The sequence below is a fragment of the Rutilus rutilus genome (genome assembly GCF_951802725.1).
Source record: "Rutilus rutilus genome assembly, chromosome: 19".
In the NCBI taxonomy this organism is placed as follows: domain Eukaryota; kingdom Metazoa; phylum Chordata; class Actinopteri; order Cypriniformes; family Leuciscidae; genus Rutilus; species Rutilus rutilus.
The window spans coordinates 21,578,733-21,595,062 of record NC_140232.1 but is presented as its reverse complement, the minus strand read 5'-3'; the positions used below and the strand labels follow the sequence as shown (position 1 = coordinate 21,595,062).

Below are 16,330 nucleotides of genomic sequence, written 5' to 3'. Positions count from 1 at the left end.
CAGTGCGATATAAGAGCACGGCAAACTTGTAATACCGGACATGTCCACTGGATGTCGCGCTACACCATAAAACTAAGGAATCGCGTTTTCTGTGTGCTGGCATAAAGATTAGATGGAATTATTGTGTGTAAATGTTTGAAAGAGATCTCTATCGTTGCTCTTTGCCCCGTATGGCTTTTTATTCCTATCTGAGAGTGCTCAGGACTCATATAGGGATGGAAGCCATGCAGGGCTGGGGGACTGTGTCGTCATAGAGACTTGGTGCCAAACACCACTCTTTCTATGCCAATCATGTGACACATACACCTGTCCTGGCATCGGTCCCGGCACAGATGCCCATTGAGTCTGGCTGGCTGCAGGGAGAATATCTGATTCTGCTCTGCCAATCAAGTACACAGACGGTTCTCTGAAGTCTCTTTCTCTCTCTCTCTCTCTCTCTCTCTCTCTCTCTCTCACACACACACACACACACACTGGCTGGACATCTGCTGCCAAGTGATGCTAAAACAGCTGTTCATTTGCATCAGGTACACACACACACACACACACACACACACACACACACAGACACAAAGTCAGGCCCAAATGTTAATGAACTTGACTGAATGAGGTTAATGTCCTATATAATACAAACTGCAGCAATTTTGAATATAAATAAACAGAATTGCATACAATTAACACTTCTTGTCTGTTCTATGGCAAGCTAATATCACACCGCATCATAAATATGATCATCTCTTTGATACCTGTGTTTAACAGCACTCACTGATTAGTGTTTATCACAGCTCAAATTTTCCCAAGCTTAATGGAAAACCTTCAAATAATAAAATAATAACTGTACAGTTGTCTATGTGTGTTCATTTATTGATCTATAAAACATAAAATGGGATTGTGTTGTTAAAAAACACTATCCTAGTGGGTTTATATGGTCAGGACCATATAAATCATCATTATCAAGCTAGATATTTATGCTATGGTGATTAAAGGGATAGTTCACCCCATAATGAAAATCCCTCAAGTTGTTCCAAACCTGTATGAATTTCTTTCTTCTGCTGAAAACAAAAGAAGATATTTTGACTATTGTCTTCCATAGTATGGGGAAAAAAAATACTGTGCAAGTCAATGGGATCTATCAACTGTTTGGTTACCGACATTCTTCAAAATATCTTCTTTTGTGTTCAGCAGAAGAAAGAAATTCATACAGGTTTGGAACAACTTGAGGGTGAGTAAATGATGACAGAACCTTCGTTTTTGGGCGAACTAACCTTTGAACACCTTGACAACAATAAAAGAAGTCTGTGCAACATCCCCTCCTAGCGTTTAAATCATCACATTGCAATTATACAACGTTAGTAAGAGGCGGATGTGACGTTTTTTCGGATCTCCTGCAAGCAAAGTGCATGCTTTCGGTGTTATGAAAGGTGGGGAAGGGATTGTGTTGGGTAACAGTGGTCTTCAGGTTACATTACACAAGACGTTGACGTGTAATGCAAGTCTATCACTCTTTCTCTGAATGCATCAGAGTTAATTTCTCCTGAAACAGTCCGCGATCTCACAGAAACAGCAAATGGCAAAAAGAAAAGAGACACTGCAGAAAACGGACACAAAGAAACCGAAGCAGATTGCAAAGAAAAAACCGGCATCCAAAACCCCCAAAAACAAAGGTATCTACGCTCCATAAAAATGTACTTTGTCTCTCTGATGCTCAGATTTAGAATAATATGAATATGAATGAACAGTAATAGTTTGAATTTAGTGCACGGTTGATGCAGACAGCTGCAGTATGCAGGTGTGCAGTCACTTTCGCTCGACTTCTCTTGCGGTACGTGCTTGTTTTTAACGGATGCATTTCAAATGAAGCCCTTCTTCTTGTCAGTTCAATGAATGAATGTCATCAATAAATTAGTGTGGGCGTGTCTAGCGTACATATTTGGGATCATGTGTGTTTTGGGTGCTTTAGGGTCAATTTTAAAGGGATAGTCCTCCCAAAAATGGAAATTCTGTCATTATTTACTTACCCTTATGTTGTTCCAAACATGTATGAGTTTATTTCATTTTCTTCATTTTTGGGTGGACTATCCCTTTAATACTCTGACCCAGGGATCTTCAGACATTTTATTTAGACAGTATATAGAATTCTGTATAAAACAACAACAGCATTTTAGACTAAAATACACATTTAAGTAATAAAATGGAGACTGAAATGTCAATCAAGTATGTCCAGCATTGACTGATGAGGTAATACATGTTTTCTGCTCTCTAGTACATCTTTGTTCTGCTGTCATCCACGTTCTGCTTGTCTGTTTCAGAAAATGGTATTGTGGACAAAAACAACCGCAAAAACTCCAGGGTGACGTCCCGTGTGTCCAAAAAGGTCAAAGATGCCTCTGACGAGAGGACGAGCAAGTATTTCCGGGACGGCGAAGTTAAAACTGAAGAGCCAGAGGACATGAGTGACAACAGTGAGGAGATGAGCCCATCAAAACAAGTGAAAGAAGAAGAAGAGAGTGAAGATGAGGAGGACTGGGAGGAAGTGGAAGGTACATAGTCTCATTTTGTGAATTATTGATATTTGTTTAGACTGTATATGTTTATGCATTGCAATATCATTAAGTAAGTGTTCTAAGCTGGTGTGTTTTTCAGCACTCATACACATTGATGTTACCCTGTTTTTAACTGTGCTTTCACAGAGATGGCAGAACCGCTGGGTCCTGTGGACTCGACAGAACTAGCAGAACTGTCAAAACCTGTGGAGATCGAGATCGAGACTCCAGACATGGCTCGCAAGAGGCAGAGGAAGTGAGTATGTGTGTGAGAGAGAGAGAGAGAGAGAGAGAGAGAGAGAGAGATTTAATAAGTGTCAGATTGCTAAGTGATGAAATTCTTTAGTGTGGTAAATGTCCACAAGAGAGTTGCAATCAAAAGGAGCTGTGAGGGTTAGAAATATTAAAAGGAAAATTGTAACACCATGACAACTGTTTCCAGGGAGAAAAGGAAAGCAGAGTTTGAAACTTATCTGCGTCGAACGATAAAACGATTTAACAAGGAGCTGCTGGTGGATACTCACAAGGTATGTGTGTTTATGTCTGGGGTTTTTTGTTTGTTTTTTAACTAAACATACACATACTAACATGTTTGAAAGCCTTGAGGGCCTGATATACTCACAGCGAAGTTCTTCGTTTTGGGGTAAAAAGAAGTTCAAAATACGGGAACAGTCGTATACTGTTAGCGAACATCCAACGTCACCCTTTAAAGGTGCTCTAAGCGATGTCACACGTTTTTTAGGCTGAAACGTTTTTTGTCACATACAGCAAACATCTCCTCACTATCCGCTAGCTGCCTGTCCCCTGAACACACTGTAAAAAAATGGGGTCTCTGTAGACAGCCCAGGCTCCACAAACGGCAACAAAAACAAACTGGCCCAACCTGGACCTCGAAACATAACAGACAGTGTTCCAGCCAATAACGGGATGAGGAGGAGGGAGGGTCGAGCTAGCCTCTGTTTTGTTTGACAATACTTCGAACGTCAACAAGAAGTGACGTCACCCAACATCGCTTAGAGCACCTTTAATTGAATTTGTTAATATGTGCAGCACGTTTCCCTTTCAATAACAAAATAAACACCACAAAAATTTCAGCGATAAGAAAACAGTAGTTCTGAAAGCATCTGATCATAGGCGATGTGGATGTTTGCACAAGCTCTCCAATTCGGCACTCCAGTAAAGTCAAGCCACGTTTATTTATATACCCCTTTATACAATAGATTGTTCAAAAGGAAGCATCTTTACAGTATTAAACATGAAAAAACAGTGTCAGTGTCTCAGTTAGAAATACAACTTCATTTTCTATTATAAAGCGGCTCTCCAGTGTGTTCATGTTTTACTTGCTGACGTCTGACCTCGGCGAACTGAACAGAAGAAATGAACCGGAGAAGATTTCCATGTGAAAGAAGGTGGAGCCTCAGAACACACCTACCTATTACATAGACCAGTGGTAGTTCAATGGTGTTTACCAGCTAGAAAAACTTTTCTGGAAAGTTCGCTTTGGCAAACTGTTTCAAACTCACGAAACGAGAACAAAACGAACTTCTTTTTGGCCTGATGTTGTTCGAAATGACATCACACCAGTTCGTTCTTCAAATTCGCTTGAAGTATATCGGGCCCTTTATGCTCATCAAGGTCATCATTTATTTCAAATATTTAAAAGAAATCAGTAAAATAGTAATATTGTGAAACATTGTGAGGGAGGGGGTGAAATAAAATTACTTTACATATAAATAAACTATTTTTATTATTGAATAATTTATTTATTAAATCATAAATTATTAGGTAATCTAAGCATCATTGTGTTTTTTTAAATCATAATTTTCTGACAGTTAAAACAAAAATCAGGCTTGTGTATTTATAATATGATTTATTTGTGTATTGTATTTTTCATATATTTAGCATAGTAAAGCAAAACTACAGCGCTGCCAGTAGAAGACTATTTTATGGAACTGTCAACACTGGAAACTCCCACGGCATGTCTTCAGTTGACAAACAACCCATTCATATGTAAACCTATATGTTATTAAATTGTATATAAAATTATTGTATTTACTAGTTTCGTGCTTGGACAGGGCTCTACAGTGTCAGTGCGCCCATTTCACTCGCACATTCACTCGTAAATATTTCGGCGTGCGAACGTGAAAAAATATTTGGGCGCACTCGTGCGAGTGACACAACATTTACATACATCATCATGAGGACTGAGGAGGGGCAGAGTAGGACACTATATTACCGGGAGATCAGTCATTTAGGCCTAAATCTTCAGTAGCTAGTCTGTAGCCTCATAAAAAAAAACTACAGTGCCCACACACGAACTATTTTAGGGCCCTATAATTTCCGCAATCGCGGACGGAATCGCGGAATTGGCAAATTAACGCGGAATCTAGTGTCAACGCGGAATTTTACATATTTGGAATAAAATTCTGTTTTTGTGTGGGAGAAAAACGTATGTCTGAGGAAAATCGCATATTACTGAAAGAACGAGCAGAGAGAGGCCCGGTCGCGCGCGCGTCTTCAAACTGTCTTGCTCTCTCTCACTCCCTCGCGCTTATTAATCTAAATCAATTGAGAATTGACACAATGGTAAAAGATCGGAAGAACGAGGTTTCACGTGGAGCATTCGGATATTTTTTTCCTGAATTAGGCTACCGCTGTGTGTGAATTGTGCAGAAAAAAAAAAAACTTTTTTACCTTTCCTTCTTCTCTGAAAAGCGTTCCGCCCATTCAGCTGACATAAAAAACACTTTCAATAAACTAAACTAAACCTATCCAATGATGAAATGTTTTCTGTGTTGACAAATCTTGTGCGATGTACTAAAACTGCCGGGATAATCACACAATGCGTACAAGTCTGCTAATGATACGTCCGATTCGCGAACTAATGACTCATTTGAACCGATTCACTTTAATGAATGGTTAAAACAACTGATCTGTCCAACACTGAATCGGTTCGGTGTATAACAAAATCGGTAACACTTTACAATAAGGTTCCATTTATTAAACTCTAGTTAACTAGATCAGTTAACATTAACTATTAATAAACTGCACTTCTACAGCATTTATTAATCTTTATTAATGTTAATTTCACCATTTAGTAGCCTACATTATTTAAATGAAAAGTTGTATTTGTTAACATTAGTTAGCTTAATGCACTGTTGTGAAGTAACATTAAAAATACAGGGTTAGGGTTAACTAAGATTAACAAAGATGAATAAATACAGTAACAAATGTATTGCTCGTGGTTCATGTTAGTTAGCCTAATACATTCACTAATGTAAACAAACCAAACCACATTTAACATCTCTTAAAATGAGAATTTTGTTTGTTACCTCAATAAATTTAGGGTCATTCCTATTTTATTTGTGTACATTTTAATCATTAACATTAAAAACACTCTTTTTACGACTAAAATTACAGTAAAGGGTAAAAAAAACTGAATTCCCAAAAATTAAAATGGAAAAAACGGAATTTGCAAAAATTAAAACGGAAAAAAACGGAATTTGTGAGTTGTTGCCCTGCATCATGTTTATCACCAATCATCTGTGTGAACTGTAAAATGAACTACATAGGTCTGAGGAGGGGGCGGGTGCATTAAATGTGTTAAATTAATTCTTATTTTTCCATTAGTAATTAAAGGTATAGTGGAGGATTTTCCCAAATTTTAGAAAAGAACCGCCCTCTCCACTTTTTGAAAAAATGCACATGCGCAACACTCTACCTGCTCCCGAGAGGGAACGCCTATTAAACGTGTGCACGAGAGAGCATGCACGAGCCTAGTTCTCCTCGTGCACGCTCTGTTTACAAGTTGCTGTCGGTGCGTGACTTGTACCAGGGCTAGCATCGCTAATCATAGCTTACATTAACTTTTACTAGCAGTGATTTTAAATGGATTTCTCCAAATAGCATGCCAAACTTTACCTGTCGAGTAGAAACTTCGCGACTGAGGCAGCAGTGGGAAGCCCAACCTGTGCTTTTAGCGCACGCCAGCGTGTGAAATATTCTCCCAAAAACACTCTGGTCTTGTTTCTTTCTTCAGAGGCCTTTCTCTTCTTGTCATACAATTCGTAGACACTTTTTCTCTTGCGACCCTCAGACATTTTGAAAAAACCCGGTGAGAACGGCGAGCTTCAATGAATGGCTGAAACCGTAGCTCACCACACATATACACCTGAAAGTGCGCATGCGCAGAAAGCGAAAACTACCTAGGGACGAGCACGTACGACGGCCTTACGTAAACATATCCCCAGAATGATTGACAACTAGGAGGACCAATAGTCTTGATGATCCACCCGGAAAAAGAAAATCCTCCACTATACCTTTAATTTAATTAACGTGTTAAATCGTCATCCCTATATACGATATAATATAATATGTTTATAGCAATAAAATGCAGTAGTAATGTACAATATGAACTCACTTTATTATTATTTTGGCTTTTTTACTTACTTGTATTGTGCTGGTATATGATTTGATTTCTTATTTACTCTATCTAACAGGTTCATTTGCTTTGCCTATTGGCTGGTGGTTTGTTTCGAAACAGACTCATCTGTGAGCCTGACCTGTTGGCTATTGCGTTGTCATTACTGCCTACCCACTTTACCACAGTTGCTATAAAACGCATAAACACTGGCTTCCTGGAGGGGCTTCTCAAATGGTAAGCCTGATTTGCCTTCTTGGGGGAGTTTTACACTCGGTCACTTAAAGGCATATTCCACCCCAAAATTAAAATATCATAATTTACTCGCCCTCATTTAACTCCAAACTTGTATGACTTTCTTTCTTTTGTTGAACACATTATAGCTATCCAATCATGAAAAGATGATAAGTAAATGCCCTCCAAAATGCTTTTGAGACTGATATAAATCTGATCACTCAAACCGTTTAGAGGTGGTTTGAGATGCAAGTGTAAATGCATCTGGTTGTTGAAGCCACATATGAAAATATTACTCAAAATGTTAAAAAATAAACACGTGAGAGCGTTATAGCCAGAAATGACAGCACTACTGCAACACGTATCGCCGCAGATGAGTAGCTGATTATCTCTTCAGCATGCCAACGTGCAAACTGCTGCAAATGAAACCAAAAGTAAGTTGCAGATGCTTAACACATAATCATCTTCATTAAAAATAGTGAGACTAAAGGATCTTACCAGTGCTGATGCCGCTCTCCTGTTGTGGTCTTTGATCTTGAAATTACCTGATGATAGATAAAACGCTGCTCATATCTGTTGGCCTATGTGGTCAAGAGTAAATGGAACCCTTTTAACAAATCAGATAGCTATCCAGTCAGTAAAAACATTTAAAGTAACTAGGTGTAAACAGGCCCTTAAATAATCAGATTGTTCTCTGATCTGATATAGACAATTTACATTTAGCCAGGAAAATGTGCCTCTGCAAAAGACACAAATTCCTATGGTGTATGCAAATATTAGATTGATAATCTCCGATTGTGTTTTATGTAACTGAATCATTTTTGTGGTGTGACCCTCCCTTCCAAGGTTTCAAGTGACGTTTACATTAAACCCCGCCTTACCTGAGGAGAAGGGAGTGGAGTTGAGGACGGTGCTGGAAAAACGAATGGGCTGTTTATCTGCAAGGGACCACGAGGAGATGACCTACGTGAGAGAGATCTTACTTTCCTTGACCTCATAGTGGATGAATTATGCATAAATCATCTATATAAGTAATGTAACTGGTATCTTAATAAGATACAAGCTACATTACTGATCAAAAGCTTGGGGTTGGTCAGAATTTTTTAATGTTTTTGAAAGAAGTCTGTTATGCTCAACAAGGCTGCATTTAATTGATCAAAAATAGAGTAGAAACAATAATATTGTGAAATATTATTACAATTTAAAATAACAGTTGTCTATTTGAATTTATTTTAAGATTTCATTTAATCCTCTGAATGTTTACTCCGGTCTTCAGTCACGTGATCTTTCAGAAATCATTCTTATATGCTGATTTTAAGCTCAAGAAACATTTCTTATTATTATCATTTATCAATGTTGAAAACAGTTGTGCTGCTCTATATTTTTGCTGAATAAAAGTTTAAAATCTTTTAAAACAATCTTGCTGACCCCAAACTTTGAGTGGTAGTGTATTGATGGTTAGCTGAGTTTGGTTCTGACCTGTGATGTCACTTTCTGCAGCTGTTCTTATTGGTCCTGCGGTCATTGCGACTCTTCTGTCGCTTGGTGCTGTCTTTACAACCTCTTCCTCTGAAGCCACCACCTGCTACCAAGGTGATTTTTTTGGGGATTCTCACTGTGTTTCTTTTGCTTGTGAAAATTCTTTCTTTGTTTTTTAATGGACTGAGCTTTTTTTTTTTCTTGCTTTTAGAACAAGACCACACCTACCAAGAGCTCTCCAGAGAAAGATCAATCAGAGAAGCCCTCCCCAAAGCCTAAGATATCCCCTGGATCCAAACGCCCATCATCATCATCATCAGTAAAAGAGGAAAGAGGTGGAAAGAGAAAGAAAAAGAAAGAGGATGGAGGAGAGAAAGAGGCAGCAGGGGGCCTGAAACCCAAAAACAGCAGAAGAAGAAGTGTAGCTTCAAAAGTGTCATACAAAGAAGCCAGCAGCGAGGAGGAGGAACAGAGTGAAGAGGAGTTTAAGCCAGCCAATGAGGATGACAGTGAAGACTCTGACGGGCCCATTAAAGTATGCAGAAAGTCAAAGTTGAAAGGCAAAGGTGGGGCTCCTCGGAGTTCGAACAAGGTCAAACAGGAGGAGAGAAGTGAAGAGGAAGAGGAGGAAGAGGAGGAGGAGGAGGAGGAGGAGGAGAAAGAGAGAAAGAAACAAAGACGTAAAAGAAAAGAGGGGAAAGGGGCGGATGAGTGGTTGGAGGTTTATTTGGAAAGCACCGGGAGGTGGGTGTGTGTTGATGTGGACCAAGGAGTCGGCCAACCGCAGCTCTGCTCCGATCAGGCGACTCATCCGATCACTTATGTGGTGGGCGTGGATGACGAGGGCTACCTGAAAGATCTTAGCAGCAGGTATGACCCCACGTGGCTGACATCATCACGGCGACGGCGCGTCGACTCCGAATGGTGGGAAGAGACTATGGAGCTCTACAAGTCTCCAGATACTGAACGAGGACAGAACGAGGATCAGGAGGTACGTTTGCACTCTCACTTACACTTGTGATCAAAAGCTTGGGGTCTGTGAGTTTTTTTATTTTTATTAATAGTTTTATTCAGTAAGGACTCATTAAATTGATCAAAAGTGAAAGACAATTATAATGTTACAAAGTCTATTGCAAATAAATGCTGTTCTTTTGAACTTTCTAATTATCAAAAAATCCTGAAAAATGTATCACAGTTTCCAAAAATACAAAAATTAAGCAGCACAACTGTTTTCAACGGATAATAATAAGAGATGTTTCTTGAGCAGCAAATCAGCATATTAGAATGATTTCTGAAGGATTATTTGACACTGAAGACTGGAGTGATGATGCTAAAAATTCAGCTTTGCCATCAGTAAATTATATTTTAAAATACTGTATACTCAAATAGAAAACTGTTATTTTAAATTGTAATAATATTTCATAATATTACTGTTTTACTGTATTTTTGATCAAATAAATGCAGCCTTGGTGAGCATAAGACACTTCAAAATCGTACCAACCCCAAACTTTTGTACGGTAGTGTTCACACACTATCTTGCCTACATCACATGTGACGTGCATTAAGATTCACCTGTGCTCCTCATCATCAGATGCAGGCTAAGTTACTGAACAAGCCATTGCCGACATCCATCGCAGAGTTTAAGAACCATCCACTGTACGCGCTTAAGAGGCACCTGCTTAAATACGAGGCCCTCTACCCCTCTACAGCCGCTGTCCTGGGGTACTGCAGAGGAGAACCAGTTTATTCACGGTAAACCCCATATGTTTTGTGTACTACAAGTGAATGTAGGTATCACAACATTGTGATGTACGATATGAAAGATGGATGAATATTCCTTTTGTAAATCTGCATAAAGACATACTGTTTGAATTATCAAATATATTAATACAGATAAACCACACATTTTTTGATGTTATGACAAATAACCAGTATTAACCAAAGATATTGAACCAAATATCTTTTTAAACCAAAGATATTACCCTGATATTAAACCAAAGATAAATAAAGACGGTGTTTATGAATGGGGGAAAATGCATCGTGCAATATGGCTGAATAAGTCCAGCCTTCTAAATAAATGATTTCAATTGGTAAAGTCATTGCATCTCTGCAGCTGCCGTTCGAAGCTCTGGTTGGCTGGTCAAGCCTGAAAAAAAGCTCTTTTAACAATGTTTGAGCATAAGAAACAACATCTATGGGACTGTTTATGTCAGATTTTGTTGCTGATTTGAAATATGTTATTTCAATGCGAGTTCGACAAGCAGTTTTTGAGATTTCAGGATTTCCCCATTCAAGTAGATAGGACTTGGGCTGCGTCCGAAATCGCATACTCTCTTGAATAGGTACTTATTTTGAATAAGTAATTACTTCACGACCACTAAAAAAAGTATGTTCTGTATAGTATGAATGTGTGTAGTATGAATGTAATCCGGACGTACTACATTCGCCATGTTGTCATTATCATGTGACCTACCAACATCAGTTACGTTGCTTCACTGCCATTCACAAATCCTCTCCCTTGGCCTCATGGGATAGTAAAGTGTCCATCGTATGGACACTGGGAATAGTAGGTCATCCGGGTACTTTTTGCCTGCTTTTTAATGAGTACTGTGAATTCAGGCATACTTCTTTTGTCACATACTGGTTTTTGCCTAGTGTATAGTAGGGAAGTATACGATTTCAGAAGTAGCCTTGGTCTTGGATGCCCAAAATAGCTGCCCGGAGACGTTTCAGATATGGCCGCAGATTGAAATGACTTTCATTGAAAGAGACTTTGATTCGATACTGAAACTCTATACTGTTTTCTAAATAAATTAAACAAAAACCTAAAATCTAAAATCAAACATTTTAAATGCTACACGTGAATTTGGGCATCACAACACTATAATGAATGCAAAATAATGGATATTCATTTTGATATTTACTAAAGATTACATTTAACAGTTATTATAATATCTTTCTAGTATTTTTTAAAGATTAAGTCAGTGTTATTTTAGTATTTATACAATATTACAGAGGTATTCATATTTTGAATTGGCTTATATTTCTATTTTACATTTAATATTTTAGTTTTCATTAAAATTTTAGTTTAAGTTTTAGTATTTTATTATTTTTAGTTTGTTTTTCTTCTGATATTCAGGCTTTATTTTAATGACCAAAAACTATTTTTAATAGTTTTAGTTAACAACAACAACAACAACAACACTTTAAGTGAGCATCAGATGATGGCAAAGGTGATCTAAATCTATGGATACATTCTTTTCCATTTTTGTGGATATATTTAAATAGTTTCCCACATCTGAGACATCATATTTCATATGTTACAAAAACTGCCTTTTTCCACCTTAGAAACATTGCTAAGCTACGTAATATGCTATCAGTTTCTGATGCAGAAAAGTTAGTTCATGCATTCATGACCTCGAGACTAGATTACTGTAATGCTTTATTAGCTGGTTGTCCTGCATCCTCAATAAACAAGCTACAGTTAGTCCAAAATGCCGCCGCTAGAGTTCTTACTAGATCAAGAAAATATGATCATATAACACCGATTTTATCATCACTGCATTGGTTACCTATAAAGTTCCGTATTAATTACAAGGTATTGCTACTTACTTATAAAGCCCTAAACGGCTTAGCTCCAGTTTATTTAACGGATCTTCTATCGCACTATAATCCATCGCGCACTTTAAGATCACTAAATTCAAGGCTTTTGGTCATACCTAGGATATCCAGATCCACCAAAGGAGGGAGAGCATTTTCACATTTAGCTCCAAAACTCTGGAATAGCCTTCCTGATAGTGTTCGTTGCTCAGACTCGCTCTCCCAGTTTAAAACTAGCATCTCTTCAGCCAGGCATTCATATAATATTTTTAATCTTACAGTTCAAATTACAATCCGGCCTCTAGTTAATAAACGCCAGAGGAGAACTGGCCCCCGACTGAGCCTGGGTTCTCCTAAGGTTTTTTTTTTCTCCATTGGGTCACCTGATGGAGTTTTAGGACACCATTAGGTCACTTGATGGAGTTTTTCGGTTCCTTGCCACTGTTGCCTTTGGCTTGCTCAGTTGGGGATATTCTGGGGATATTTAATTTGATTTTATCAATCAATAAATTCCACTAGAAACAAACCTTGTTGTATTATTTTAATTTAATACTGTGAAGCTGCTTTGATACAATCTGTATTGTGAAAAGCGCTATACAAATATACTTGACTTGACTTGACACTAGAACAAATAGAAATGCAGGCCATTTGTTAATGGTGTTTATTTATTTTCAGAGACTGTGTGCAGACGCTCCATTCTAGAGATACCTGGTTGAAGGAAGCACGAACAGTTCGACTAGGAGAAGAGCCATACAAGGTCTGTTTTGATCATGATTTAACATGCTTTTTCATACGTATTTAACCTTTGTACAATAAATATGCCATGACTTGTTTTTAATATTAAGTGCTGTCTGTCAGATGGTGGTTGGTTTTTCCAATCGTTCTCGTAAGGCCAGGATGATGTCAGAGCAGAAAGGTGTCAAAGATCTGGCTCTTTTTGGAGTCTGGCAAACTGAAGAGTACCAACCTCCGATCGCCGTTGATGGCAAAGTGGGTTTGAGTTATTTTATTTTTTTTATTAAATTTAAGAACATAATTGCATGAGATATACTGATCTGTTCTTTACTGGAGTTCTAATCTGAATTTGTGTGTTTCAGGTACCACGTAATGAGTTCGGGAATGTGTACATGTTTAAGTCGTGCATGTTACCAGTAGGATGTGTTCACCTGCATTTGCCAAATCTGCACAGAGTGGCTCGAAAACTGAACATAGACTGTGCTACAGCAGTGACGGGTTTTGATTACCATTGTGGATTTGCACATGCAGTGTAAGTTTGTGTGTTTTTGTGTGTTTAACATGTCCTAACCAGGTGCAATACGATAAAAGCGATAAATGTTTTGTCCTATCCAGCCAGCCACAACTGAGTGACAGGACATGTGGACATTTTGTCACTCGCTTGGTTTCTGTTTATGCAGATTCATACTGCGTAGCCCCACCCACTGTGAAATGCGATTGGTCCAAACTCATGCATCACATTACAATTCGTCTACTTAAGCTATAGCCTAAAAATATGTACTCTTTTTGTGAAGAAACAGTACACACTTTTTGAATGTGTAGCAGAAGAGTAGGCAAGTTTTGGGATATACTACCACATCTTTATTGCATCTTTCACAGACCTTGCTGTTGCATAGTTACGTGCATCCTGTCATCGTAAAATGGCCCATCAATCGTTTTGTCACAGTTAAGGTCTTCATATATACATGTCACATTTCAGTTTATTTGATTTACACTACAGGTAGTGCAGGTATAATGTGACTATAGGCCAACCGGCAGTTAGCATCACACTGGTTCCCTCAACAAAAACCCAATAGGATTTTTCAGTAGACTTTTGGATTATCGCAAAAAACAAGATCTGTGATCAACATAAGTTTATGATACTGTCCATTTTGAAGCCTAAATGCAGTCGCCAGAAGTAAAAAGCTAAAGGCTATAAACGAACTGCACGACGGTCCCACAACTTCAATGTCGCCATCAATAAAAATGGCAATAAAAAAAAATTCCACGAAATTTTGAGTTAGAATAGTTTGTAAGAGCACAATTGCATGCGTTACGAGAGTTTACCTGTTCAGCATGATGGCATTTAATCTCCTCGACAGCCTCTGTAGTCCCATTTAGCCACTTGTTAGCAACCGCATTTTCAAGACGAATAACAGCTTAAGTGGGGTAATATTGATGTATTTTATGTCGTAGAATAAAACGTGAAAGTGTCTTGAGCTTGTGTTCACCACAGACCTTATTTCAGCCATTTAACCAAAAACCCATTCAAAAAACCTTCGGGATGATGGAACAGGAAGTGTTAAAATGCTAACTCATACCTGCACCACTTTATTCTTCCTACCATATTGGAGAGAAAAGAAGTAGCATGTTGATCTGCCAAACACATCTTTATAAAAGTTCACAATGTTGTTGCAGATGAAATAATTATTTTTCATCAGGTGAGATTGATTATTAATCACTCAAACCATATTATCTAAACCTTCAGACTCGCACATGTACTGTTTGCAGTGATTATGGGCAATATTAGAGTGTGCATGGATACCTTTGCGATACTCATTTTAACATACTACGATTTGGGACACAAAGTAGGCGAATTGGAACGCAGCACTGATTAGCTGTGACTGTGTATGTTTCACAGCAGTTTCACATTCAGTGTGGAAATGTTTCACACCTGGTTAGGACACACCTGTAAGAAATGGGCAGTTCTTGTTGCATTCATTTCATACATGGTAAAAGAATAAGAATATAATGTGTATACATTTCTGTCTGTATGGAACATGTAGTAAACATGTTTTCTGTACAATCTGTAATTTGACTGGATCAATGTGTTTCAGTAACGATGGCTATATTGTCTGTGAAGAACACGAAGAAATCCTGAAAGCAGCCTGGGAAAATGAGCAAGATATCCAGCAGAAGAAAGATCAAGAGGTGTGTTGATTTCTTGGTCTTTTTCTAGTGTTACAAAAAATGTACCCAACATCTAAAAAAAAAACATTTTAGCTAGGATTCGGAAATAGTTCTTTTGATTTTAATGTGAATGATTTTGTAAATATTATGTTGACATGACTGTTTGAATCTTTTAACAGAAACGTGAGAAGCGTGTAGTGGCTAACTGGACCCTGCTGGTCAAAGGCCTGTTGATAAAAGAGAGGCTGAAGCGTCGCTATGGGCAACAGGGGCTCGTATCGAGGACGGAGCTTATGCAAGGGAAAGAAGGCTTGGCTGAAGGACTGTCCTCCGATGAGGAGGAAGAGGGCAGGGATCAGAAAGCTCCACCCTCTCTGGCTAGTTCATGGCCGCAGAACAGGCTAGAGGAACAAGAGGAAAAGATTGTAAGGCGTGTAACTAAACGAGAGAAACGCGGAGAGCAGAAAAATCTCTTCCCTTTTGAAAAAGTGTGATTAAATCGGCCCTTTATTACTTTTCTTGTCTCCCTTTTAAATGTTTTTTGCATTTATAAGCATATTATATTATCTCTAACTTTGAGCCACTCTCCTCCATTACTCTCCACAATCTTTTATAATCACAGTAAGGTGCATATGCAGGGGATTTTGAAGATCAGTTCAGACTCTACATTTCTTTTTCTATCAGAATACATATTTTTATAGAACATGCTGTTCAAAAACTAAACCATGCAAATAAACAAATAGTGTGTTGCAGCTTTTTGTGTCTGTGAGTGAGTTCCGAACTGGTCTGGGCATTGACTAGACGAGTCTTTCACTCTTTGTAGGTGCCCACCTACTGATCTGGTTGTGCACAGAATAGGACTTTTGGCTGATAATTGGGAAAACAAATTTAATTTGGAAGTCTCTTTCCAAATGGTTACAGTTAATTATATAATTCATATTTTAGCAGCACATTATTTACCATTTTTAAATGAATCTTGCAGACTAATTTAGTGGATACTATTGAATATACATAACACATTAAACACGTCCTGAAATCACAGGACTTTTCTTTCCTGTGTTGCTGTATTTTCAGTTGAAACAGGAAGTTTGACTGAATTCAGATTGCAGAATTGATTTCTGCAATATCTTTATATGGCAGACATAGTATG

At 38.1% G+C, this 16,330-nt stretch overlaps 1 protein-coding gene across 1 annotated transcript; it reads left to right on the top strand.

Moving 5' to 3' along the window:
• Positions 1-1,348: 1,348 nt before the first annotated feature.
• On the top strand, positions 1,349-15,932 carry xpc (xeroderma pigmentosum, complementation group C). The gene is made up of 14 exons (XM_084389108.1): positions 1,349-1,664; positions 2,310-2,540; positions 2,691-2,799; positions 2,986-3,070; positions 7,043-7,200; positions 8,044-8,164; positions 8,698-8,790; positions 8,888-9,667; positions 10,268-10,428; positions 12,952-13,033; positions 13,135-13,266; positions 13,374-13,543; positions 15,108-15,201; positions 15,360-15,932. The coding sequence occupies exons 1-14, from the start codon at positions 1,568-1,570 to the stop codon at positions 15,672-15,674; spliced, it is 2,628 nt and encodes an 875-aa protein (XP_084245234.1). The 5' UTR covers positions 1,349-1,567; the 3' UTR covers positions 15,675-15,932.
• The last annotated feature ends 398 nt before the right edge of the window (positions 15,933-16,330 follow it).

What these genes read in the sequence shown, in the direction of transcription:
- xpc (XM_084389108.1), top strand. Translation starts at nt 1,568, where the DNA reads ATGGCAAAAAGAAAAGAGACACTGCAGAAAACGGACACAAAGAAACCG. An exon ending in AGCCACCACCTGCTACCAAG is followed by an intron (nt 8,791 to 8,887) that starts GTGATTTTTTTG and finishes TCTTGCTTTTAG; the next exon opens with AACAAGACCACACCTACCAA. An exon ending in TAGGAGAAGAGCCATACAAG is followed by an intron (nt 13,034 to 13,134) that starts GTCTGTTTTGAT and finishes GCTGTCTGTCAG; the next exon opens with ATGGTGGTTGGTTTTTCCAA.